This window comes from Cavia porcellus, unplaced genomic scaffold (assembly GCF_034190915.1).
Source record: "Cavia porcellus strain 051 isolate PalLab524CR breed Dunkin Hartley unplaced genomic scaffold, mCavPor4.1 scaffold_1, whole genome shotgun sequence".
Classification (NCBI taxonomy): Eukaryota; Metazoa; Chordata; class Mammalia; order Rodentia; family Caviidae; genus Cavia; species Cavia porcellus.
In genome coordinates, this window is record NW_026947484.1 from 49,178,126 (window position 1) to 49,205,765 (window position 27,640).

Here is a 27,640-nt window from a genome sequence, read left to right on the forward strand (position 1 = left end):
TTGCAGTACCCGAAGTGAACAAGACTCTACTGGGACCCTTAGGCTCACAGTTTGAAAGATAAAATCCACAACTCTCAACTGCAAGTCCTAAGTCCATCCTGAACTGATGGATGGTGGACTGTGGATTGAAGTTCATTTTCTACTCTGGTTTTCCCTGTGGAAAATAAAAGGGGGCTGTGAAACTGAGAGACTCGCCTGTCTTTATTGACTCTCCACATGACTGTGCTGGGCTCCAAACTTCCTACAGATGTGTAAAAAGGAAAGGCTGAGAGAGAGGTGCGCTTGACCCCAAATTCTCCCTCAAGAGACTGAAGAAGTTTCATGCTGGCTGCTCTGTAGCTCAGTGTCCCAAAAATGGCATGCAAAAGACACAGGCAAACCTTTCGTCAGATGGAGGGAGAATTGAGTAAGAAGAGGTTTGTGGCAGTGGGTACCAGGACAAGAGAGGGGTGCTGACCAGCCTGCCAGCATGCAGAGCCCAAAGGACACATAAAGTCCTGAGTGGCCAGTGAGAGGCTGGCTGGGCTGTTTGTGAACGTATCTTGTGTTTCATTATAGAACGTTACCAAAGGCGCCAGACACAAAATCGTCATCAGTATTCAGAAGCTCAAAGAAAGACAGAACCTCCTGAAATCCTTGGAAAGGGTGAGTGATCAGGGGGTGAGGGTCTACTTTTGATAACTGCTACTCTTGCCTGGGTAGCAAAAAGCAAGGGTGTAACCCAAGTTCCGCAGGCGGGGGCAATAGCGTTGGGCAAAGAGACAGAGCCGGCGATTTGGAGAGGAATTTCAGACTAACTCCTCAGTGGAGTGGGTCCCCTTGGCCCCGAGAGGAGCCCTGTCTAAAGTGTGGATGCAGAAAACAGCTCATTCCATTGTGACAAGTCACTCCACCTGCCTCTGTCCCTTCTCCTCTGGTGTCTGCGTGGCTTCTCCCTTATTTTGCATCACAATGGCATCGGGTAATAATTGTCATTTTTAGGATGTGGTGACAGTATGATTTCATGTAAGGTCCAAAGGAAAGCTGAGTCCTGTCCCACACACCACAAACCTGTGTCACCTCTATCCCCAGCACTGGGAATCTCGTGCCCTGGTGGTGGGAGCGGAGTGGGGGATCCCACAGCTGTTTGCAGCTTCGTGGTGGAGCAAACACTTCTCCATAACCCTGGGAGTGAAGGGGCGAAAAATGAGCCTGGGCCAGGTGAAGTGAGTTTAGAGGACATCATTTTAATGGCAGTGTCGTGGGAATTTTTTTTAGCTTATTCAAAAAGTGGGATGCGTGTTATTTTGTATGCACTATGTAAAGTTCCATTTATACATGTCCTGTAATGATGTTACACACATTCAGAGAAAAATTTCTTTGAAAACCTCTTGGTGGACAGGCAGGGCTGGTCAGAGTGAATCTCAGAGGTTCGAACCCTGAGGTTTCGTTGTTCTTCATTTCACGCTGACTCCTTCGCCAAGCAGCTCCAGTGGTAATTACTGTCATTTTTAATCTAAGAAACTGTTCCCTTTTTTGGGGGGGAGGGACAATCCCCAAGGCTAATTATTCTGTGTCTGTTAGGAACTATGGAAAGCATTTTGCAGGAGGAGAAGGTTGCTAAGGACCTTGGTGCAAGAACGCTTTCCCTTTCTCCTTGCTGGCGCATCCTCTGGGAATTCATCTGCACCCCTGTTACTGAGGAAACGGACATTGACCTGAGGTTGCTGTGTCTCTGTAGCCATGGCCCCTGTCAGTGGCCTTGAGGTGCCACGACCCACCAGCTGGCCTCTGATAAGCCAGTCATGTTCTGTGTCCTCCAGTCACACCTAGAGTAATACCGACCCCTCAAAAGTGCTTCCTCCCCAGTTCCCTGGGATGGGAAAGAGAAAAGATGCTGTGTGTGTGGCAGCCATGAATGGCCAAGAGGAAAGCGACCGTGAGTTTATTCACTGCGTTCGTGGAGACAGGAAGCTCCGCCTGTTTGGTGGTCAGGTTGAGCTTAGCTCAGAAACCCCTGGTGATGTGTGGCCATCCTGCCTGCTGTCCTTTCAGGAGCTGACAGCCTGGGTTGGGGAACACTTGAGTCCCCGGCCCCAGGGTCCCAGCCTCTCCTCCTGTGTAAGAGAGGAGCTTGTTGTCACCTGTTCCCACGCTGGCACAGTGACAGACTCAGAGCAGGCATTGGCAGACAGTGCCTGGGCAGATGACGCTGCTGGAAATGCTGTTGTCACACCCTTGTCTGTCTCCAGCATTCTTACGTCACACAGAAGCCAGATCTCTAAGGAGATAACTGGACCCACCCACAGCCAGTACATAGTCAGCGGGAGGTGTAGACAGGCTCAGTGCTCCCATCGTCTACAGGTGCTGACCACGTGTAAAGCACCTGTCCTCTCCTTGCCTGAGTAAGTGATCCTGGTTCCTGCTGTGGGCACGCTGGGGTGGGCACTGGGGCAAACAGATAATTGGTAGCTCAGGACCTCACGGTGCAGTGTGATCGTGTCACCACTAAGCCACGTGGGGGGGACTTCAGGGGTGAAGCAGGTAACTCTGTAGGGTGAGGGGGGAGCTGCGGCTAGGAGGGGACTTGATGGCCCTTCTGTGATGAACCAAAATGGAGAAGGATGTGGGAGGTCACTAGAGGCTACCATGGGATTATCAGGAAATCTGGGCTTGGGTGTCATGACATTTGGGAACAAAAATATACAAGGAACTACTGGGCTGGGTAAGGGGGCATTTGGTTTGAAGGGATGGATCTAAGAGGGCTGCAGAACCCCAAGGGAAGGGCACATCAGTAACCAGAAGAGCAGGTCTGGAGCCCAGGACCCAGCGGTGTCTGAGGGACGTGGTCCTGGGCCATCTGTCATCTGTAGTTGGGTCTCCTTGGAAGTGTGTGTCAGGGTAGGACTGAGGACAGACCCTGAGGCACTGTAAGATTCACAAGCACCCAGTGCCACAAGCACTGTGCCCTGAGCTCCAGGGCCCAGGTCAGTAGGTGGGAAGCTGGGAGTCTCCCCAGCACCAGCAACAAGTCACCTAGACACAAATGCTTTCCCCTGGAATTGTCCACCCGCTGGTCACAGCACCGTGATGAGAAGGTTTCAGGAGAAAGGAAGGGGACAGATGTGGGAAGCCACAAACCAGGACTGTGGGCATGCGAGCAGGCCGTCAGTGCACGGTCAGACTTCTCAGCATAGAAGAGGGGGCTCAGACTGTGAGTGGTGCAGATCTCCCAGCACGTCATCCTCCCTTTCACCTCGCCTCCGAAGTGTGAAGTGTAGCACACACACACACGCTCACCCTGCTTCTGTGTATTTCTGGTTAGAGGCACAGAATGCTTCTCTGCAGGGCTCAGTCTTTTCTTCAGATGCATGGAGACCTGTGCCTTGAAGACAGGACTGATTCCCACTAACAGTAAACACCACCAGCCTGCTAGGAGCTGATCCTAGGCAGGTGAACCCTGTACTTCTTTTTAAAGAAGTTTTGCATGAATGCACGCATCTCAACTCAATCTCCTGACACGGCCAGGACAGCTGCGTGTTCTAGGGGCGACACACTCCAAGGTTATCTCTGTGCCCCCTGTTGTCTGTCCTTTACCCTCATGCTGTTCACAGCCCCACTTTTTCTGAATCCCCCACACAGTAATAGTCGAGGCCCCTCTTTCCTGTCCCCAGAGCTTGCTATCCTGACACCGTTCCACGGGCGTCCTAGGCACGGTGAGAATTTGAGGGTGAGGACAACAGCTTCCTTGTGCTGTGTCCCCGGGGAACAGCCAGGCCTGACCGAGGGTTGAGCAGCTGTCGGTGAGTGAAAGGAGAAGGAGAGGGCAGACTTAAGTCACCACAAGTGTCCTGTTCTAGAATGGGACATGTCACGCCATGTGCTGGGGACACTTCGCCTGAAGCCCTCTTTTCCAAATGCCTCACCAAACCCAGCTTCTCTAAGGCCCAAGAGAGCCAGGCCAGGCAGGGTCCGGGGAGTCTGTCGCTCCCTCCTGTCCTTTAGGTGATCGCTGGGCTGACCACATTCCCGTTACCTGCTTTCACACCTCAGTTACCGGACGGCTTCACGTCGGCTGTTTGCATTCATAGCATAGGATTGTATTTCTGGTACGGAGGATCAATAGACACTTCTCAGCCTGGTGAATTCACTCCCACAGCCAGGCACAAGCGCTAGCCTGAGTTCATGCAGGCCGCTTCTGCCCTCCTCCTCAGGGTAGGCCCTTGGGGTCAGTTGAAGAATTCGTTTTAGAGAGGCAGGAAAAGGGGCTGCCAGCCTTAGTGCTGACCCGAGAATGCTGGCCTGGGTAGGCGTTTGCTTAGCTGGCGGGAACCCGAGTGCTTTCCTCAGACAGTGGCTGGAAGGCACAGGGAAAACCGAAGCAAAGCTGTGCGTGGTTCCCGGAAAGTCCCCCTTTGCAGCGTGTGTATCTTGGCGGCCACTCTTTGGTCCATGGTCCCTGATAACTAAGATCAGATCTGGGCGTGGGGCCCTCGAGTGTTTCGTGTTTCGTAGGGGAAGGGCTGCGGCTCTTTGCAGAACCACATCTGTGTCACCGTAAACAACAAACGCCTCCTTGTGCTGGGACGAGAGCAGGCAAGGGCTTGGTAGCAGGCCACGGCCTCGATTATTCATTTGCTGCCCTGAGTGATGGTGGTGGAGTGAGATGGCGTGGCAGGGACACGAGTGACCCCAACTCAGCTGGCTCAGGTTCCTTGTCCTCTTCCCTCCCCCTCCACAGATACGGGCTGCACAGGGCCTGGTGCCCATGACCCTGGTGCGGGTTGAGCACTGGAGATGGGAGTCAGGTGCCCCAGGTGGCAGGGCCAGCAGGGCTTCCTGCACAGGTCCAAAGTCAAGGACTCGTGACTGCTTCATGCCCTGGGCTCAAAGCCTGGGCCGAGCTGTTCCTGCCTCCTCTGTGCCACTGCATTTGGCACAGACCCTGCAGCCTTCTTCCAAAAGGCAAATGAGAGCTGGGCGTGATGGCACACATCTGTAATCCCAGCACTCAGGAGGCTGAGGCAGGAGGGTCACTGTGAACTCAAGGCCAGGCTGGGCTACACAGAGAGACCGTGTCTTTCTCACACACACACACACACACACACACACACTCTCTCTCTCTCTCTCTCTCTCTCTCTCTCTCTCTCTCTCTCTTTCTCTCTCACGCACATGCGCATGGCAAATGACTTTCTCCCTACCAGAGGCTGCACAGAGGCTCAGGCCAGACTTGGACACTTCTGCAGGTGAATTAGAATGGCACTTCCTGCATAAACACTCCTTGCCAACTAGGCTAAGGCTCCAAACCCTCTCCCTAAACACAAGTGGGCTCCTGCCAATGACAGGGTGTGGCTGCTGGCATCCCCAGCTGCCCAGAGTTGACACACCTGTGTCCCCAGTGGCCACCGCCCCTTTCCTCTGTCTGGTGGATTCCTAGGAAAGGCTTGGTTGCGGAAACAACTGTACTGTTGAGATCTGTGTTCCCTGACATCTCTGGGAAGACAGGATCCCAGCAGTGGTTCAGGTCTCTGTGTGTCAAGCTTTTAAAATGATAGCCTTGCTATTCTGAGCTCTCCCGAGATTGAGTACTTCATTACTAATCAGGGCCCCAGTTGACAGCATCCTTCCGGGTCCCGAGAGGAGTTGGATCTGCATGGGTGGGGGTTGGGGAGTGTCACAGAGACGCAGAGGGCTCCAGCCAGCAAACCAGGGAAGACCCCATCCTGACCCCCGCCACACTGAGCCCCTGGCCAGTTCCAGACCTGTCACTCCTAGAAGAATCAACTTGCATCCTTTGACCAATAAGTAAAACCTCCTGTATCAAGCTATATATGTGGAAATATCTGGTTTTATTACATGGTATATAAAGATGCACATATAGGATCAAATATACAGCAAATGTTTAAATTTTAAAATTTTAGGAAAAGCTACATTTCTATCTGGCTTCAAGCACACTCATCCCACCATCCGTGCACCCTCTGCAGCGGCTCTGGAGTCCTCTTTTCTGAGTGTCTTTAGTTGCTCTGTCCTGGCTGCCTTGGTGTCTTGAGCGGGTTTTAAATGCTTCCCTTTCATGTCATTTTGACTTTGAGGACAAGTCAGTCACTGTGTGGTGCCAGGTCCTGTGAATAAGGGGGAGGAGGACACAGCGTCGTGTTTGACGACTGCCTTTCTGTAGGATGGCACAGGACAGCACTCGCTGTGTTTCGATCACACTTGGGAAGACCCTCCGGAAAGAGGGCTCCGGAGCTGCTTCAGAAAGTGGCGAGGATGATGGGACGTGTTCCAAGCCAGGGGGAATGTTTTGAGGATGATTCATGGCAATGTCTTTTACTGTCACAAATATTTTTAATTTCACTATTTTGATAATACACCCCAGATAATTATTATAATATACATTCCATGTATTTCCTTCCAGAATCATCCATTTAAAACTGTCACTTCCGTGCTAAAAACCTTCCTCTTGCTTAGAATAAATTAATTAGATTAACATCCCAGTCTCCACGATGAGCCTGCAGAACTCCATCCTCCCCTTGGCCCTGCCTGACCAGAGACTGTGCCCTGGCCCCCTGGGGTCCCCTCCCCTGTGTCACTCCCCCAGGAACCCTCCCTGCCCCCAGCATCAGGCATGAAGTGCAGGAAGGATGCAAACTCCCAAGGGAACTGTAGAGGGCGCTCTCGCCATGTCGCCTGCTCCAGTGCCCGTAGCCCAGCGCTCAGTAGGTTATAAACCTCACCCGACTACCTTAATCTCACTGAGCAGCTCATAACATAGCAACCAGCAGGGACCTGTGGCTTTACAGCTGAAGTGTTCAGAAGTGTAACCACTCAGCAGGGAACCGGGGTCCTTAACTTTATAAACACCCTGAGCCTGCGCAAGAGGAGGGCACAGAGATGGTGTGAGTGCTATACCCGCCCTCGGGGAGCTGGTGGCCTGCTTATAATCTAAGGAAGAAGAGGCTTGCTGTCCCCCACTTTTGCTCTTCCTGTTTTTCTGTCTTCTGCCACCTTGAAGTGTTGCCCTGTGTGGTGCCACCCTACTTTGAAGCTGGCTGATTGTGGACTGAAACTTCCACAAACTGTGAGCTAAATAAACCTTTCTTCCTTCATTTTGGATGTCAAGTACTTTGTCTCAGCAGTGAGAGAAAAGTAACCAAGACAGTAACCTAAGAAATGTGTTTTACCAGCTGGGCCTGGTAGTAGATACCTGTAATCATAACATTCTGGGAGGCAGAGGCAGGAGGATCGCCATCTCTATCTCTTAACAGGGCTTTTCAAGTGATTTATGTTTTCTCACTGCAAATTCGTTTCCCAAGTTTTCTCCTGGGCCAATGTTACAAGTAGGTTATGGTGGCCTCTTTTCCAAGGAACAGCCTAACTGATGGAGCAGTGGCAGCGTGCAGGGCAGGGAGACAGGCAAACCTCACACGGTCTTCTCCTTTACCCCCGCAGGACATTATTGAGGGGGGCAGCCTGCGCACCCCACTGCAGGAGCTGCACCAGATGATCCTGACCCCCATCAAGGCCTACAGCCCACCGAGTGCCACCCCTGAGGCACGTCATCGGGAGCCCTCAATGCTGGGCCCCGAGAGCCCAAGCCCCGATGGCAAGGACACGGCGGCCACCGTAGTCACCAGCACCTCAGCCAGCACCACAGCTGGGGCTAGCGGCGGGCTGCAGCCACACCAGCTGAGCAGCTGTGACGGGGAGCTTGCCGTAGCCCCCCTGCCAGAAGGGGACCTGCCCGGGCAGTTCACACGCGTCATGGGGAAAGGTGGGTTCTCTGCCAGGGACTGGGTAAACTGGCATCTGAGCAAGCGATGGGCCTGGCTCTGCCCATCCACAGGCAGGAGGGCTCAGCCTCTCTGAACCCTCAGCTGGGTGTCCCAGGTCCCTGCCAAAGCACCTATGGGCTTGGACAGAAAGGTGAGGAGGAGACGGGGGACAGGGTCCTCCCCCAGCCACCAGTGCCTCCCCAGAGTGAGAGGGTGGGGGGAGGAACAGCTGCCCCACTTGGCACCAAGCAGCCGCACTCCACCTTTACGATTGATCACATGTAAAGCACTCCAGCACTGAGCCCTCCAGACATTGTGCTTCAGCTAGGCAGTGTGCTTAACCCTCAGAATTACCCATCCTGCCGAGGGGAAACTGAGGCGCGCAGGCCAAAAGTGTTTGAGAAGTGCTTACATCCTCTTGCCTCTTGCATACTCCTGCTCTGCCTGGGCCCCTCCCCACGCCCTAGGAAGCCTTGACGGCGTCCTACCTGAGTGGTGCGGCTTGGCAGCTCTTTCCTTAAAGGGTTTTTGTACAGTGCCCAACCTGCACATCTGTAGTGACAGCCTTGCCTAGAGCCCTCCTTCCCTCACCCCATTTTCACCACTAGCATCTTGCACCCTCATCTTCTGCATCTCAGCAGAGTCCTCCCCTAGGCTGGTGAAGCTGCCTGATCCCTGGGCTGAGCACAGGGTCCCTCCCACAGCCTTCCTCTGTTCAGGTCACACTGGGTTACAGCTGTCCGAGGGCTCGCCTGTACCCCATTCTGATGTCAGGAGCCTGCCCGTGTTCAGTGAGTCCAATGTGGGGGGGGAGAGTGGGAGCTGGACCCAGAGCCAGCAGAAAGCACCCACAACCATGGGCACTACCTGTGCGGCCCTCGGGGTGCCCTTGCTACCCAGCCTGGCCTTCGCCTCCGCTTGCCCGGCCCTGGTGTCCAAGTCCCCCAAAAGTGTCCAACAGTAGAACAAAAATCTTAAATTATTTTGAAGTTAAAAAAAAATTATTTAAAGATGCAGAAAAGGCTAGCACCTTTCCTTTGGAAAGGGGAAACAGTTTCCTCCTTGTCCAATAGTCTAGAACGTTGGAAGAACCAAGCTTTCACCAAAAGAGTTGTCTGTGCCTCCGAGTTGTAATAAGAAGCCCCGTACCCGATAAATCCTTGCAAAAAGATCTGGCTCGGAAGGAGGGGCTCATAGCTTCCCCAGGGACGTAGTGGTTCGAGTGGACCCCTGCTCTCCCGTGGGTGATACCTACTGAACATGGGGCTGGCGCCCTCCCCGAGGTGGGCCCAGCCTTCTGTGGGAGCCATGGCTTGTGTAATAATGTAGATGGTTCTAAGTTTTCATTCTTACGAACAGTGCTGAACTGAAACCCTGCATCCGGACACCCGGGTCAAGAGGATTCCGGGCCAGGTTACTTCGGGAAAGGAAGGACCCCCGGGATACCATGCCCAACTCCCAGCTTGATCTGTATGGGGTGCCAGCCTTGCCATCTGCCTGGCTTCTTTTGGTGGGCCTTGTAACTACCCCCCCCCCCCACGTCAGAGCCAGAGGCCACAGTGATGAGGACAGAGCAGGCCCCGGATGTGGCTGTGAGCATCCAGCCCTGCCACACTCCTAGCAGTTCCTTGAGTGGGGGAACCCCATGTGTCTGCACAAGCCCAGCCCACTGAGAGCATCCCCCCGAGCTGTCTGAGTGGCAGGTTTCCCAGGTCGCCCACATACCTGGCAGTCACATACCTTACAGCACCAGCCTCAGGCCCGAGTCACAAGTGCCACCACTCACCACCTGGGACCTGCTTCACTAACTGATGGGGCAGGGGGGTCACGCACCTGCCATAGCCGGGTTTGGCCTGGACGCCCCTTACAGAGCTGCGTTTAGCCAGAGCTCCAGCCTTCCTCTCCTTGAGTCTCTGAGGAGTCTCTCCAGGCTTAATGTAGAGTGGAATGGCAGAAATGAACCCGGGCAGGGCTCTTCGGTGACCAAGCCTTTGCTTTAGCCGAATGAGGTGTCTGTGGGCCTTTTTCGTGGACTTTACATAAAGTCACACCTCAGAGGAAATGGAGCCACCGTTCAAGTAGGTTCACGCTCCTCTAATCCACGCCTCTCCCCCATGTCCACAGTGTGCACACAGCTCCTGGTCTCCAGACCTGACGAGGAAAATATAAGTTCCTACCTTCAGCTCATAGACAAGTGTCTGCTCCACGAGGTGAGTCGTGACCTGCCTTGCCACTGTTCTCCTCTCGGCCCAGTGATGTTTCCCTGAGTGTCTGTGACTCGATTGCTCTGTCTCCAGTGCTCGTTTGGAGAGGGCGGAGGTCAAGAATAACAGCCGGGGCAGAACCAGCCATTGGCGGGCTCCACACTAAAGGTTTCCTCGGGGTCCCACACCCAGAGCTCCAGGGTGGGGGCCACCGGGGAGCGAGAGGTTCCCTCCAGCCTGAAGTGGTCGACACAGAGCTGCCATCCGGCCCTGGGCATTGCCAGGTGCTCTTAACGTTGAGCACTGAAACGTTTTGTGTCTCAGTGCTGGAAACTGGAGGAGAAAGAGAGCACACAAGAGAAGTTGTGAACGTGTGTGTGTGTCTGTCTGTCTGCCTCATGGGTTGATGGCAGTTTGCTATTTGGATTTGTGGCTTTTACCAGAACAGGATTTGCCTTTTATCCCTTAAAGGGAGACTAAGGCAGGCCAGGGTGGCACCTACCAGACCCTCAAGCTGGGCACAGCTGGGCTGGTGACTGCCTTTCAGGGTCACCTGGGCAGAGTTGGGCCTTGGGGTAGTCATCCGGGTTCCTTTCTCCCACGAGGTCTGACCCTGGTCTGATGGACAGGCACACCTCCCTCTGGCCCCTTGTCCCTTCTGTGTCCACCTCAGTGTGCCCAGTCACCCCAAAGTTCTTTGTCTCTGTGTGAGCATAGTGACCAGCTAGCTGGTGGGGAGCTCAGGCAGGCTGTCCTCTGAAATACTCTGCTCTTCTCACTGATGGTTCCCCAGAGTAACCCAGCACAGTCATGATTGCCGAAGCCTCCGATGGGGCTTGTTGGTTCCCAGGCCACCACCTCATAGGCCCAGACCTGCTAGGTCCAACTGATGCTGGTAAACACCTCTGTATCTGGACAGAAAGATGGCCAGCACCCCTTCTCTCCCAGGCCTGCTCTCAGTATGAGGCCCAGATACTGGAGGACAAGGCACCTTCCACCACCTCACCTCAAGTCACCCAAGTCCTCCAGGGCCCCTGCTGAGCAAGCCTGGGTCACCAGGGGTCGACACCAGCCTGGAGCATTGGCCTGCAAGCGGCACCTCCCTTCCTGTCGCCCTGTGCACCCTCCCAGGGCTCCTGGCCCTTGCGTCTCCCCTGTTCCCCTCTGGCAACCCTAAGTGACTCTGTCCACAGATGGCCCTTGTGCCTCACCAGCTGTTTGCTGGAGGGTAGGAAGGAGCTGTGCCACACTCATGTTCACAGACCAAGGGGCGTGGGCTCTACCCTGCCCTGGAAGAGAGAAGGCTGTTCAAGGCTTTGATTAGATTCACTTCAAGGAAGTGCAAAAACGCTCATGAGCAGAACTCGGCCTTTGTGGAGGAGCCCCACCGTCTCCTTCCTGCTGAGGCCAGCTGGGCTTGGGGACCCAGGGCTCCCTTTCATGGCCAGGCGTGTGTTACTCACTGCCTGGATGCAGAGATGTTGGCCAAACAGGAGGCTCCCTGCCTCGCAGAGATGAAGGCACCACTTCCAGGAACACTTCCGAAGAGGATGAGAAAGCTGTCTGCAACCAGGCACTTGGAGTCCTGGGTGGTGACCCCTAGCTTTGCACATCTCACACGCTGCCGTGACTCTGGGAGTTGGGTCCTTGCCCACTTTGTGGGCCTTCTCCTCAGCACAGGCGCTGCAAGAGCATACCCTGGAGACACAGAAGCCAGCTTTCAGAAGTTCTGGGCCTACCACACCCTCATGGACAGTCCAATGCCACCCACCAGAGGAGAACCAGCCCTGCTCACCTCACTCACCCAGCCCTACTAAGGTCCCAAAACCGATTCAAGGGAGCCCGGTGCCTGGGGTGTCCTGTGAGCTGGCCTGTCTGTGGAACCATTCATTCCCTCTCATGCTGGCCACCATGGAGAGGCTGCATGTGTGATGACATCCTTGGAAGGACAACCATGCAGCAAGCCACTTTCTCCCCTGTCACTTGGAAATGCAAGCCAGTTTCCACCCTCCCGCCTGTCTCTGGACCAGCTCAGCCTTGTAGCCTGGAGACTTATTTGTGCTGCTGTTGGGGCTGAAGGTCATTGTTGGACAGCACGTGTGAGGAGCAGGCACAGTGCTCCAAAGGGCAGCTGGCTGGGGCATCTAGGAGCAGCGTGTGTGGCACTGTCACTAGGCACCTGTTCTGAGCATGCCACCCTCACGGCACCTCTTAGGTATTTCGATCACACCCAGGCTGTGGAAGGTTTGCAGTGATTCCAGCCCTCCCCATCTTCATCCAGAACCTTCTCAGATGCAAAGGGCTGGACCCCTCCCCACATCATCACGGCCAGCACAGCTGCAACCTGTGCCCTCGACATCTGGCATTCAGCTGGTCTAAATTAGGTGCCTTCCGCTACCTCTGTGGACCCCACAGAAGCACCTGGCTCCTGCCGTTGCAGGTGTTTTTCACACTCAGCATTGCCATCAAATGAGAGGGACCAGGGAAGATCACATCCTCACCATCAAGAGGAAGGGCCTCGCAGAGCGCCGATAACATTGCCCCAGTGTGACAGTTCTGTCCCGTGTTTAGGTCCTTAAAAGGTTAAACAAGAAAATGAAGCTTTTTGTTTTGTTGTTTTTTAATCTTCATTTAAGGAACCTGTTTCCTTTTGGGGACAAAGTCGCTTAAGCTGTCACTCTAATATTTATTACTACAGTACTTAAAGAATCTCTTGCCTTATTGGCAAGGCTCCATTATCTCCTGCTCACGGAGTCAGGTGAATTCCCCAGCACGCTTACCAGTCCACGGCTCCAAGCACCTGGCAGGGGAGCCCTGATTCCCAGGGGGTCTTTACCACCTGGGACACCACACATCTGTGCTCCACCTGCAACATCACCAGTGTGCTTGTCACCAGATCTGTTCCATGGGGCTCTGGGTGTGGGCAGGGCCCCTGGTGCACCTCAGAGTCCTTGCTTTGGGGACTCCTAACCCTGGGCACCATGAAGCAGACCGTGTAGAGAAGGATGTGGGACAGGGACAAAACACACCTGCACACCAAGTACTAGAAAAGACAAAGTACCGAGAAGACATCAGATCTTCCCGTTTCCCTAAACCACAAGGACTGGTGCACAGGGATTTTTCTGTAGGGCATAGAGTCACTTGACTAGAGATTTTTCAGCAAAACTTTGAAGCACAGAGGATCTCCTCTGTGTTCTGCAGCCCCACCAACCACTCCAGGGTGACCACACAGCATCGAGCAGATCAATTTTTGGAGTGGTTTAGAACTTCCATTGATTATGAAAAATGCAGGGTGCCTGCAAAAGCCGAGGTATTCAACAATCGATTTTTTGATTCATTCTTGGTTAACGACCAAAAAGAATGATCAGGGAGCCGTCAGAGGAGAGGGGAAGGTGGGTTCAGATCTGCCCGAAACATAGCCAGAAACGGTGGTTGTCAGGAGTGGAATGCATCTGCCGTACCAGGTGCCTCCGAAGCCGAATAACGCGACACAGGTGGCTCCCAAACTACACTGACTGCCGTCCTGACCAGAGTGGAAACAGGTGAAGAAAAGGCAACTGCAGAGACGCCCATGTTTCCCCCTATTAATTGCATGTTGCTTCCCGTAATGCCAGGCTGTCTCACCCATTTCAAATGCCTGTTTGTTTTTGCAGGCGTTTACAGAGACACAGAAGAAAAGACTGTTGTCATGGAAACAGCAGGTTCAGAAGCTCTTCCGGTCTTTCCCTCGGAAAACCCTGCTGGACATATCAGGATATCGACAGCAGAGAAAGTATGTTGCAGTCTCACCCTTGGGGATATACAGTGGTTCCCCTGCACCTCACCTGTCTGCCCTGGTTCCTGGGACAGGGAGGTGTCTGAGGGGATGTGGTTCTTGCTCTTGAGGATGCTCTGTGGCTAGTTCTGTGTTGCATGCCCCATACAGGTGGGGCTGGGGAAGGGCTGGACGCGCTGTGTCAGGATGACGCTAAGCAGGAGAGGGCGGCAGGTGCTAGTTCGTGAGTGTCAGCAGGACACGGGTGGCCGACTCACCTAAAGGGGTTCTGGGAGGACAGAAATGGCTCTTCCATCAGCACCTTAAGTGGTAGTATAATCTTTTTCTCCCCTCTAGCTGCAGACAAGCTAATTATAGTTGGTGGCCGGGTGAAGGGCCCAGTGCTGGTCTATTTTGGTCTGAGCTGCTCGGTCTAATAGTGGAGCTGGTACCATTCTTGATTTTTCCATAGTACTTCAGCTTCTCTGCTGCTGTTAAAAATAAGCCTGCTTATACCGAGAACCCGTTCCCTTCGTGTGACTTTAAGCTGAGGAATCCGGTTGCGGATGAAAGGTGAACAGGAGATGGTCAGGAGGACTGAAGCGGGGAGGGTGCCGTGTTTTCAGGATGATAGGAAATCATTGGGGGATGGGGGCGCAAATACCCTGAAAATAAGCCGCGCTCCATCTTATGATTTAGAACAGGAGCAGACAGAAACTTCTTCACTCGCGCCCACAGATTCTGGAATCTGTGTTATTAAAATTTGAGGAATTTATTTGCATACATGTGTGCTTTAAAACATCAGTTTTGCATTAAAGGTGATAAAACCAGCTGAAATTTATGAGATGTCATCATGAAAAATTTATTTAAAAATTAGTGCTACCACATTAGCAATTGTTATTTATTAAACAAATATTTATTTAGCACATATGAAGGGCCAAGTGGTATCCAAGTAGTTTAAAAGGACTTCATCCTTGCGACAACTCCATGAGACAGCGCTGCTGTGTTCAACCTCAGTCTACAGATGCATTGGTCCGTGGTAGTCACAGGCCAGTGCCATCCTAGGATGGAGGCTTCTCATCCCTGCAGAGCCAGGTGACACTCATGGTCCCAGGCTGATGGGCAGAGAGAGCTGTTTCAGCAAAACTACTGTTGGCTCCCTGGCCCAAGCCCTCTAGGATCACCAGCCCCTGGAGGATGGGGTGAGACACAACTGTGCAGATGCCTGGTGCTCCTGATAAGAGGCGAGGCCGTCCTCAGCATCCTGGCTGCATCCCTCGCTCTCTCCCTCCTCCTCCACACAATGGTGTGTCACCATCTCTGGGCCTGAGGTCCTAGGAAGGTGAGCTTCAAAAGGTAGGAGGCATTCAGAGGCTGACATTGAAGACAGCACTTTGAAACTCTGCTTCTCCTCTCCAAAGTCCCAAACCCCGACCCTGAGCCATATCAGCGAGCCCTGCTTGGGGGCAACATAGGCAAAAGCCACCCCAACCTGTCCAGGGCATCATCAGCTGTGGCTTGGACTGGGCTTGCCCAGGCGCTCCCCAAGTGTCAGGGTCCTGATGGACCAGAGAGAATGGATTCCATCACCAATTGTGGATATCAAGAAAACCCTAGAAATTCTCCTTAAGTATTTCCTCTGGGGTCTTTTGATGCTATTAATTTGCTTTGAAAGGCCTGTTTCTCCAGTAATACAGTGGTAATGCAGCCCAGCCCCTGCTTGAATGATCGCAAATCCCAAATTAATTGCTTCTTATTAATATTATTCTATCAAAGACTTCTCATGTACCACAAGATAATGGACTCCGTTAGATACCAAGAGGCACCGAACAGGAGCATGAGAAAAGGGAACTTGCTTTGTCACTCTGTTCCCTCCTGGGAGAGCATGGCTGTGTCATTAAGCTTATTGATCTTAGTTTATGCTAAGTACTGGGGTGTTCAGCTAATCACATTCCTACCCCAGAATGTCCTGTTCCCCTGGCCCAAATAACCAAGTCCTAACCCTAGCAGTCCTACGGTCCCTCATTCCCCCAGTAAGCAGCCTGTCATAGAATCCTCCACACATTATATTGCTTAAGATGTCAGGCATGATGCCACGGGCCTGTGATCGTAGCGCTCGAGAGGCTGAGGCAGGAGGAACTCCCTGAGTTCACCAGCCTGAACTACACAGCAAGACCCTGTCTCAAAAAGAAAAAAAAAAAAAAAAACATCAGCAGGCTTTCTGGAAGCACACATTCTTTTAGCACCACTCATTGACTGCTGTGTTTTGCATATGAAATAACTTTTTAAAAATCCAACCACAACAGAAAGTGAGAAAAGCTATCTGCACTAAATAAGGAAAGATCTTAGCAGAATACTGAATCAGCTACCAGGTGGCCAAACCTCCTGACAACCCATAGACAAATTGGCACAGTTCCGACCCCACACCCCACCCTTGGTCCCGGTGGCCACCTGTGCAGACCTCCCAGAGCATCCGGACACTGACCACTGAAATCACTCCTCCCTCTCATGCTCCTGGGTCCTTAAATCTGCAGGGGAGAAGGAGAGGTGGTCGGGAGAGAGGAAAGAGACCCAGAACCTGTTGAGGTGATTTCTGGCCAGAATCCAGAAGTTTCCTTGGCCACAACAGCTTGAAGTGGAAAGAATTCTCTGCCGCCTTTTCCCCTAGGAAATTTGGGAATTCTGGGGAGAAGAGCACTGTTTCCTGAGCTAATGCCCCTTTCCCCGCACACACCCACGCCCTGCTGCTCAGGAAATGACTGCCCCGAAGGCCGCTGGCCCTGTCCAGCTCCACGCGCAGCGACGTCACCGCCTGCTGCAGGAGCCGCCAGCCCCAGACAGGCTGGCCTGCTCCATCTAGTGGCCACCGGCAGGAGCACGGCCCAAACCTCAGAGTGACTAAAGCTGACTCTTTTGGAAAGAATGTGCTGGGTCCTGAAACCCCGCTGGCCTGCAGCCTCCCTGAAGCAGGCCTGGTGGAGAAGCTGAGTTCTTGAGCGCTGAGCTCACCGGCCCGGTCAGGGGAGTGTACTGCTGCCTCGGCCGTGTGAGGCCCCTCTGCAGGGAGGGACTGGTGTGGGGGACAGGTGTGGCCCAGGCCCAGGCCCAGACCCTTGCAAACACCATTGTCTGTTGTCCCCAGGACAGGGCCCACTGCCCTTCTGGACAGTCTCATGGTGACAGAGACTGGGCCTGCACTGGCTTCTGTGTCCAGCGGCCGCAGTTAGCCAGCAGCAGCTGATTCAGCTGTGGCCCACCCAGGATGGAGGGGGCTGTCACAGTCTGGGGCTTCTCCCTTGGCCACACAGAGGAGTCAGAGATGGACCGCAGTACCGGGGGAGGGGTGCCTGATCCGGTGCTGGTACCAGCTTGCCAGGGTCTCAGAGGGCACCCTGCCCTCACCCACACATGGCACCACATAGGTGGGAGGAGAAGGGACAGCCACCTCCGTGACAGCTATGGAAGGAGGCAGGAGACAGTGGCAACTCAGCTGCTGGGTACCTGTCTCGGGCTGCCCCCTGCTGGCCATGGCACATTGGCAAAATTATGAAGCTCTGTGTCTCTAGTTGACCCAAGATGGCAGTGAATATTCACACGTTTTTTAAAATGACAGTAAAAAATATGCATCCCCCTCAAAGCCCTGCCTGTCTCTTCACTCACTCTCATCCCATCCCCCTTACCACTTCCTGCAGCAGCTCTGGATGTCCTGAGTCCACTCAGAACATTTCCCTGTGATGAGCATTTTGACTCTGGGGAGAAACCAGAAGCCCAATCTGGTAAACAAGGTGGCAGAGGACACAGCGTTACTTAGGACACATTTGCTAGTCATTGCTATAAACGGTTGATCAATGAAGGGTGAGCAAGAAAAAAAGATGCAAAAAAAGTGGATCACAGAGAGACACTGCAAACCCACCCTGCCGCTCTGCCTCTTTGACACACTGTGTCCATCATTCTTTTCCTGTGATTGTTTACTGTATTTTTGATCAGCCTTGTGCCCCATCGGGCTGAGATCCAGGATGAGACCAGGGTCACTCACTGGCTCCACGTGGCTGCCTCGGGGCCATCTCGGTGGCTCCTCTGACTGCACTGGGAGCACAGGAGTCCAGGAAGCGCTGACCTCTCCTCGCTCTGTCCACTTCTCTTTGTAGCCGCGGCTTCAGCCAGTCCAACTCCCTGCCGACGGCTGGCTCTGTGGGCGGCGGCATGGGCCGACGGAACCCGCGCCAGTACCAGATCCCTTCCCGGAATGTCCCCTCTGCCCGCCTGGGCCTTCTGGGCACCAGCGGATTCGTCAGCTCCAACCCACGCCACACCGCCACCAACCCCACCATCATGAAACAAGGAAGACAGGTGGGTGCTGTCCCCAGGGGCCAGGAAGGTGGCTCAACCCTCAGGCCTTCTCTCTAGGGGACCCCGAGGTGAGGGGCAGTTGTTTGTGGTATTTCCCTGCCACGCACGGCAAGCCACGGCTGTGCTTGGAACACCACACCACGGAGCCTAGACAGTGAAGGCTGTCACTTTGCTGTGACCCTCAGCCCACCCCAGCAGACCTTGTCTGCCCCAGGTCTGGGCACCAGAGGTCCCTGAACATCTAGAGTTGTCTTTTCTGTTTTGCAGAACTAGTGATTGGTTACCTTAGGCCTTCATACCGAGCTCCATCCTGACCTTCCCAGCCCTTTTTTATTATCTTGTGAGAAGGTCTTGTTAATTTGGCCATGCTGGGCTGCCGCTTGTGATCCTCCTGCCTCAACCTCCCAGAGTGCTGGGATCACAGCCCCCCACACCACCACACCTGGCTTCTCTGCCTTTGCATCTGTGACACATAGCTCTTTGGTCAAGCTAATCTACTGTGAGTGAGAAGCCACGGGAGGAAGACTGAGAGAGGCCATCTGAGAGAGTAGCTATGTCCCCAGACGGTCGCGATGAGGCTAGAGCTGGTCTAGTTGGCCTCACTGTCCCATATCCCTGCTGGTGGCTCTGTGATAGGTGACACACAGAGGGTCAGCTTCAGGTTCTTATGGGGAACTAGCAATGAGGGGTCACCCTGAACCCACGAGGACCACACCAGGGGTGACAGGCAGAATCCCCGCTCCAGCTCTGAAAGCCCCCAGGTCAGTTCACAGGAAGTCCCTGCCAGAATGCAGGAGATAACCCCTTTTCTCGTTTCTCCTAGAACCTCTGGTTCGCCAACCCTGGCGGCAGCAACAGCATGCCCAGCCGCACGCACAGCTCCGTGCAGAGGACCCGCTCGCTGCCCGTGCACACCTCGCCGCAGAACATCCTGATGTTCCAGCAGCCAGGTACGCGCTGCGGGGTCGCTCTCTGCCTCTCCTCTGGGCTCACAGTAGGGCAGGGACACCGCTGGCCCCAGCCTCCACTGTCATGTGCCTCTCCTATGCTTCGATGTGCCACTGATGGCTGCCGGGCTGAGAGCCAGTACACAGAGCCCAGAGCATACAGTGGGACGGAGATGTTTTGGATGCTGCTTGTATCCCTAGTTTGATGATGAAATCAGAGTGATCGATCACTGATCAGAGTGATCTATAGCAGGCAGGGGCAGAGGGTAAGGCAGAAGGAAAACTTGTCCTGTGGATGCGGGTCAAGGAGGGCCTTGGCAAGCCGGGACTGGTGGGCTGCTATTGGCCCCCATCACTGGAGCCGTGGTCTCCTGCACGAGCAGCTGGATTCGTGCACGGCCATCAGGTCACTGCAGGCAGTGACCTCACAGCCACAAAGCACCCGCCTTCACCACGAGGTGGCAAGCAGAGATAAATTGTCCTCACGGGGAAGTGCCCACCCCAGGCAGGTGGGCACGAGACAGAGGTGCTGTGGGATCCCAGGAAGAGTCCCGTGGCCCTAGTGGGCAAGGGAACTTGGCATGGGAGCTGCACACCAGGGGAGACGGTGTGGAGGTAGAAGGAGGGCAGGGAGAGTGACGGATAGCAGGAGTCCAGGGACCAGAGCATGACAAGGCGGCTTCAGGGACCAGGGAGCTGTTAGAAGGCAGCAGAGCGTGGGGCTCTGAGTCCAGGCCAGGTCGCTCCCACTCGGCTCCCTTGCTGGGGAACTCCGGGAGATCCCAAGAGTGGAGGGGGCGGGGCGAGGACCCACCCAAGGCCACCCATCTTTCCCTGGTCACCCTTTCCACCTCTCCCAGGTTTCCCCACCTCAGGGGCAATCACCAGGTAGCTGGTTTTCAATTGTTCAGCAGAGCAGTGGCCTCCAGGTGTCTAAATACCTTTGCTTTACACATGGGACAGAGAACCCTGAAGCATCTGGGGTTTTGTTTTCAATGGACCCCTTTCTCAGCCATCCCAAAACTGCCTCCAGCCATCCCTGGATGAACTGTGGCATTTCTAACATGACCCAGCACAGGACAAAGGGGAGTCCAGATTTCCCGAGTGTGGATACCCAGGTCAGTGCCCTGGAGCTACCGCAAGTTCCACCTCACGCTCTCTGCACCATGCCAGGTGGCTCCTTCTGGGACGTGGCCACGAACACCAGGACCTAGGACCTGGCAGAGAGGAGGCTGCTGAAGTCTCTGCCCCTCACCTTTCTCCAGGCTGCAAATGTGTGCTCATCCTCAACAGTTAGGCATGATTGTCAAGATCAATGTCACCTCTGCTTCCAGAGGTGGTAGCCACTTTCACAGGACAGTGCCTGTAACCTCTATGCCGGCTTCTGGCACATGAGACCTCCAGGGGCCTGGGCCAGGCACCGGGACCAGACTGCAAGTACCTTATCAGGATGGCAGAGATTGTGAAGACCAAGTGGCTTTCCACTTTATACAGAGAGGAGTCACAGGAAACATAGCCTGCAAGATGTGCAGCTGTGTGTGGTGGCACATGCCTATAATGCTAGCACTTGGGAGGCTGAGGCAGGAGGATCACTCCAACTTGGAGACCAGCCTGGCTGCATGCTAAGTTTAAGGTCAGCCGGAACTACACAGCAAGACTTTGTAGGAAAGAGAGAGAGGAGGTTATAGGTCCAATCCAAAGTTAAACATCCGGGAAATGGCCTTAGAGTAGCAGGTAGTTTTTTTGCCCTGGTCCTCAGAAATCCTCAAAGCATTCATTTCAAATCAGGTGGGCAAATCTTGAAGACGACTGTGCATTCAAAGCAAGTGGTGATTCCATAAGCTTAAAAGTAATGCCAGCTTGATGGAAGCCCTTAAATATCTCCAGAGAATTCAGAGCACCTGGGGACCAGAGCAGCCTCCTATTGTGGGTCAGGAATTGGCCACCCTGCTCAAATTGCCAAGCTGCTCCCTCTGCCCAGCTCCTCGAGGTCCAAGGGTCCCCGGGGACCATCCCGGATGGCTTCTGGTGCAGCACGAGTGCTGCAGGTGACTACAGCATTGTAGTGGCCTCAGCCAGGAAGAGGAACACTGGGCTGGGGCCCCCAAGGGGGAGGATGAGACCTGAGACACACCCAGGGGGTGCCATGAGCTTGCAGCACGTGTGGGACCCTTCAAGAGAGGCTGCAGGGATGCATGGAGAGTGACCCCTTAGAAGCGGCTCTGCCCCTCAATCCAGCCAGAGCGGGTCTTGCATGGCCCTGACCAACACTCAGACACCACCGAGGCTCCTTGTCCTGCTGTTGGAAAAGTACAGGAGTGAGCAGGCATCAAAGGAAGCCACCGGAAGGGCAGGTAAAAACTGCTTCCTTCCCCTGCCCATCACCACACTCGAAGCCCTCCTCGTCAAAAAGCCTCTGTAGTGGAATGCAACAAGCTGGGGGCATAGGGCTTGGGTGTCAAGGGGGCCGCTTTCCAGAGAATGGCCGTTAGGGAGAGTGGGGACTCTGCAGACTTTTCTTCCCAGCTCCCACAGTGTTCGGGAGGCTTCCAGACGAGTTGTCCCCTTGTGGCCACCTGGAGGGGGCAGCCCCCTACTCTAACAATTCTGTCCTGATCACCTCTGGGATTGCACATACTTCTTCTGTTTTTCTTGTCACACCGTCTCTCCCTTTCTTCCTGCCTCTCCTCGTTGTGATTATCCAGAACCTCTGTCCCCTGCCACCGTCCCTTTCTGTCCCTCAGCCTCCCTCATTGCTCAACAGCAGGCTCAGCGTCAGTGGCAAAGTGGGTTCCAAAAGTGTCCCCTTGCATGCCTTGGCCTGTACTTGCTTTAAAGTCTTAGATAAATCTGCTTGTCAGCTTCAACACCTGGCAAAGGGCACTGTGGAACTGCACCTTAGATGCCACTGATGTGACACCAATGTGACACTCAGCCTGATGGGGTGACTGGTGTCTGCCAAGGACAAGCCACACGGGCTCCTGGGGCAGACCCTGTGATGGCATCTCTTAGGGCACAGGTAGCCGTTCCCTCCGAGTCTTTGTGACCCAGGGCCTGAGCCTGGACTGCTGTGTACCTGTGCAGCTTCTGAAAAGACACGCTGACCTTTGCCCTGGGAATCCTCACTGAATCCTGGAATGGTCTAATGGTGAGGACAAGAATTTCTGGTTGTCTTCATTGCTTTCTGGTGCTGCGATACAAACCCCGCACCTGCAACTTAAAGGAGGAAAAGCTTATTTGATCTCCATCTCACTTCACAGTTAGTCGGTCAGCTCCAGGGCAGGATCAGCATGGCAGAGGGGCCTGGAGGAGAGCTGCTGGTGTCATGGGGGCCAGGAAGCAGAAGGAGGGCAGCAGCCGGGGGGGGGGGACACCCATCCCCAGGGACCCACCTCATCTGACCGGATCCCGCCTCCGAACAGCGAGTCAGCTGTGAGCCCATAATCCAGTCACTGTCCAAAAGCCACACCCACAAGCCTTTTCGGGGACATTCTTGAGCCAAATGATAACACGAGCACAGGCTGAATATCTTGCATCCAAAATGCTTGGGACCAGAGGGTTTCAGAGATCCATTTTTTGGATTTTGAAATATTTGCAGACTTTACCAATTAACCAAGCCTAATGGGAAAATCTGAAGTGCTTCAAACTCTGAAATGTTGGCGCATGGCATCTGCGCGCATGGTTTAACACAGCAGACTTTGAGGTTAGGGCTGCCCAGCCTGCACACGGAACTGCCTTCTGTTTGACACCGAGAGGAGACTTGGGAGTGAGAATCTTGCCTCACCAAGGGCTGCAGCTGTGTCAGCCCCGGCTGGAATTGTAGCAGGAGCCCTCAGGTTTGGCAGTATTGCTAGCAGAGGTGGCCTTGGCACCTGGAGTGGGCGTACAGGCAAGGGCAGCCTGATGGCCCGCTGTGGCTTTGATGAGAGCTTTGCCCACCATGCCGCCCAGGGCTGAGGTTTGTAGCCTGCGGTGGAAGCCACCACCCCCTAGCTCATCGCCTGTGCATGGCGAGATGCCATGGATCTGTTTTTATCAAATACACAATTAAAAAGTCTCACTATTAGGAAACTCTGCAGTGGAACATATGGGCTTCTCCCGACAGTTAGAAATTTCTTGGAGCTGCTCGGAGAGAGTAGTGGGGGTCGCAGCTCCCCAAGTGCAGAGCCGGCGATGACAATGGGAACTCACCAACCCGCCTCCTAAAAGAGCAGTCACCGAGGCTTGGAGATCCTGGAGCGGGGAGCCCCTCGTTTCTCAGCCCCTCCTTTTGCAACCCGCAATCCCAGGCTTGGAAAATGGCACTTTGCTGTGTATTGGCAAGAAATCCTGCAGCTGAGACACTTCTCTCCAAATGTCGACCATCTTTATTTATCCAAATCTCTCCACAGTGTTTGTTTAAAGGGGAGCGCTAGAGAGTAAACGAAATCTTACAATGAGCATATGGGTGGCTATAATTGCTGAGGTTTTTTTTCCCACATATTTGCCAACTCGCTATATATAAAACTGTGTTTCTATTTTCTAGATTTCACACCCCGCAGGCTAATTTTTCCATGCATATGATTTTCACATGAATGGATGAAAATACGAAAATACTCTTCCCTCTGGGATTGTCAAACTGCCCAACCGCGCCCCTAGCAGCAACGGTGGGCGGGGCAGGAGAGACCCCTGTCATTGTCTCTGACTCCCCACTGCCCTGGGAGCTGGACTGGCTCACAAAACCCATCAATGCTAGAACTTGGGGCACAGTGGACTCGGTCTTCTTCCCATCACCTGCCCTAGCAATCCATTTCGCCAGGGCGAATTTCTTTGAAAAATTTAAATGATGGAAATTCCATCTGCCTCGGAGTTAGCTGGGAAACATGAACTGCAAAAGCTCTTAAGTCAAGGGAGAAAGATACTTGGGTTTAGCCATTGGTCTCAACTTCCCGGCCCCGCCAAACCACCAACCTCTTCGTGTGCCCCCTGGTGGAGAAGGGAGGAAGCCTGCAATGGCCTGAAATGGGCGGGGTGGCTTTCCCAGTTGTCTAGGGGAGAGGAACTGAGGCTCCAGGAAGGGAACCATGTGTCAGGGTCACACAGGGAGGGAGACACCACAGTAATGCTGCAGTAATGCTGAGCAGACACCGCAGTAATGCTGAGACACCGCAGTCACCTGGTGCAGACTGGAACAGGGCTGTCCGTGGCCTCCGTGCATAGGGTTTAGCTGGCAGGACTCTGGTCCACAGGAGTGAGGAAGTTGCACTAGTGAATGACATCGATGTGACCCTCCTCTGGAGTTTCCCCTTGCTTGCCATGGTCCTTGCCAATTTCTGCAGCAGCTCAGCAAGTCTTTTCTGAGTGTCTTTCGGGGGGGTGATCAAAAACACAGGGAAAGTGGTGGCTGCGAGCCATCCAGCAGAAAGGCTCATAAAAACCCGAAGCCGTGTCCTCACCCGCTTCATTCACCGGATCTGGCACCATGCAACGTCCGGCTCTCCCCCAAAGTCAGAATGACGGTGAAAGGGAAGTGTTTTGAATCAGTTCGGGACATTGAGGCAGTCAGAGCAGCGAAACTAAAGACAATCAGGAAAGAGGCTTCCAGAGCTGCTCTAGAAAGCAGCAGAAATGATGGGATAAGAGTGTTTGAAGCATGCTGGGCATGAGAGTGCACACCTGTAATCCCAGCACTCAGGAGGCTGAGGCAGGAGGATTGTTGTGAGTTCAAGAACAGCCTGGGCTACAAAATGAGCTCCAGGCCAGCCTGAACTGCGTGGTGAGACCCTGTTTCAAAAAGACTTTAAAAAAAAGGAGTGTTTGAAGCAAAGAGTAGTGTTTTGAGAGGGCTCAGTAGCAGTGTGTCTTGTACTGTGATAAAATTTTAAAATATAAATACTCCATATTTTTTTAATCAGCCTACATATGAATCAGGCAGGAGCCAAGGCTGGGTGTTACAGGAGGTGTGAGATAGACAAAGCCTTTGCATCTGTGAGGCCCACAGGAACCTCAGGGTGGGGCCAGGGAAGAGGACAGGGCTCCAGGAGCTGCCCCTCTCAGGGAGGGTACAGATGTACCCATGGGGAAGGCGTCTCTGCCCTTCCTGCTCCAGTGCTGAAGCCCCAGGGGTGACAGTGAACTCATAGTCACCATGGCTTGCAGGAGGTCACTGGACCCAGGCCTTTGCCCTCTCCAGTCCCCACCTGGGATCCCAACCCTGGGTTGGCCAGGCACACTCAACAGGTGTCTTCCCACCGACTGCTCTAATGAAGCAGAAGGTGCCGGGCCTGGGCCTGGGCACCAGAAGCAGAGCTAAGTCTACTCTGTCAGTATCTGTGGGGGCTACAAGGAGGAGAAAACCAGGAAAAGGGATCATGCACAGGGGTAGGGGAGGTGCCATGCCATTCACATCTCCCAAGAGAGTCCTTTCTGTGGAGCAGCAGAGCTTACCCTGCAAAAGCAGGAAAAGCTTGAGCCATGAGAAGATGTGTAGACTGGCATTCTGGGCAGAGAGAGCCATGCTGCAAAGGCCCTGGGGTCAGAAGGTGCCTGAGAGGGAGCAGAGTCGGGAGCATTCAGGAGGAGGGAGGTGACAGGAGGCTGGATCCCAGGGAACCTCACGGGCCACAGCCAAGGTCAGCTCTCACTCAGATGGCTCGCTGCTGAAGGGTTCTGAGCAGCAGTGGTAGGCCATGACTACACACAGCTATTTTTAGTCTCCAGTTTTCTTCCAGCACCTGTGACCACAGCACAAAATCTAATAGACCCCAGACAGTGGTTGAACCTGCATGTCACTTTCATGCCAGCCCTAAAGGTCCCCCGGGTTCTGCCGAGGCCCTCACCTGGCTGGTGCAGCTATGTAATGTCCTACGTGCTTCCTACTATCCTCTGAGTCTCTGTCACTAACACAACCCTTTGTCCCCTGCAGAATTCCAGCTTCCTGTGACTGAACCTGACATCAACAACAGGCTGGAGTCCCTGTGCCTCAGTATGACCGAGCATGCCCTGGGAGGTACGTGTCCGTCCTTCGTGTCTTCCTCACCACGAGGTCTGCAGTCTGTACCCTGGCAACAGCACCAGGAAGAGGAAGGGGACATGGAGGGAGGGCTGGTGGGGACAGAGAGAAGCCAGGCTCAAGTGGACCCGCTTCAGGCCACATCCCTCCACGTGGCTCTGCAACGGAGGGGGCATCAGGGACCTAGAGACCAGAGACACTGTGCTGTCTCCCTTCCCCAGCAGCTCCGCCCCAGTGGTCCCAGCCAACGCAGGGAGCTAGGGTCACTTGCAGCTGGAACATCCACTGGCGCAGTGCTGGACACTTTCCTGCTCGGCCCTGGGGCCCCAAGGCCCAGCCAAGCACATCCCAGCATGCTCTAAAAATAGTCTTTGAAACAAAGATCCCTGCTTGTCTTGCTAACTCCCTGTTGCTGCTTGAGTGACACCTGGAGCCCCAGCAGCCTGCACTGTCCCTCCGAGTGTCACAGGGACAGGTTAGATGTGCCTGTCCCCAGCCAAGCCAGGAGTGTAGGCCGTCTGTGCAGGGCCCGAGGTACTGTGGCCCAGGGGCTCAGTCTGTGGCCATCCTGGGAGCCCTCAATGCCCTCCTGCTACTAAGCCTATGCCTGTCCCTGGCTATGGATTTGTGGGCAGCTGCAGACATGGGACAGGAGAAAGATGTCTCCCCCTTTCCTGCAGCCTCCTCAGAGTCTGGGTCACAGTCCCAGAGAGGACTGAGCCTTCTCAGCCCTCTCCAGTCTGCACATAAGTCTGCCACCCCAAGACAGGCCAGCACCCACCTAGGACTAAGCCCTACACCCTCTGGCATGGGTGAGCAGAAAGGCTGATGTCATCAGCTTCCGCTCCAGACAGCCTTGTCCTCCAGACCTGGGGGAGTTTTGATTAGTCTCTGTAAATACAATTTCGTCCTGAAACCAAATATGAAATACATAAATATCCTGCATGGAGCAGAGTAGAGGTCTAGGGCCCTCATGACGTCACAGGACTTCAGACCAAACAGGTGGGGAAAAGCCCCAGCCCCTAGGGTTCCTGCAAACTCCATTTATAAACCACTGCTCCCTCCCTGGCAGTTGAGAACCTAGAAGTTTTACAGCTTTCCTGGGCCATGCGTGACCATAGTGGCTGCCACTGGCTCTGCCCCTGTGCTTTACCAAGGAGACTGGGTTAGCTGACAGCCCTGGATGAGTCCTGGGAAGCCACCCAAGGGTGTCTCAGCGAGTGGACAAGAAACGAGGTGGTGTGGTGCAGCTACAGAGCTGGCAGCCTTAAAAAAAAGAGATGCACTCATCCTGCCACCACTGAACTTATGTCCCTGGGAGGGAAGGCCCTGAAGGCCCGATGCTCAGGCAGCCCAGGGCCTCCTGCCCCTGGCGGCCCCGGAATGGGTGCCCGGCTCCATGGAGAGTCGGCAGGACCACGGCCCCTTCCCCGAGGTTTCATGGAGCTCCAATAATTGGCAGTTTGGAAGCGCTTATCAAACTGAGTCCTAACATTACCATCATTAGCAGCAAGAATGCCACATGCTCTTTTATAAAGGAGAGGGCTTCCTGGGAAAGGCTTCTTTTTCCTTTTTTTTTGAACCTGCTCTTCTGTTTTTATAGAAGGCCTCTCTGAACTGATGGGCTTTTGCTCATGTTT

At 54.1% G+C, this 27,640-nt stretch overlaps 1 protein-coding gene across 7 annotated transcripts in view; it reads left to right on the forward strand.

The window, feature by feature from the left end:
• Samd4a (sterile alpha motif domain containing 4A) overlaps positions 1-27,640 on the forward strand; it is a 198,638-nt gene that overhangs the window by 166,560 nt on the left and 4,438 nt on the right. For 6 of the 7 annotated variants that reach the window (XM_063247926.1, XM_063247931.1, XM_063247928.1 and 3 more), the window contains 7 exons: positions 559-645; positions 7,432-7,753; positions 9,879-9,964; positions 13,612-13,730; positions 17,861-18,062; positions 18,886-19,012; positions 25,914-25,997. In XM_063247926.1, the coding sequence (XP_063103996.1) occupies positions 559-645; positions 7,432-7,753; positions 9,879-9,964; positions 13,612-13,730; positions 17,861-18,062; positions 18,886-19,012; positions 25,914-25,997 (1,027 nt within the window). Of the gene's footprint in view, positions 1-558; positions 646-2,278; positions 2,385-7,431; positions 7,754-9,878; positions 9,965-13,611; positions 13,731-17,860; positions 18,063-18,885; positions 19,013-25,913; positions 25,998-27,640 lie in introns of those variants that run through there. The other variant, XM_063247937.1, reaches the window with a different exon arrangement.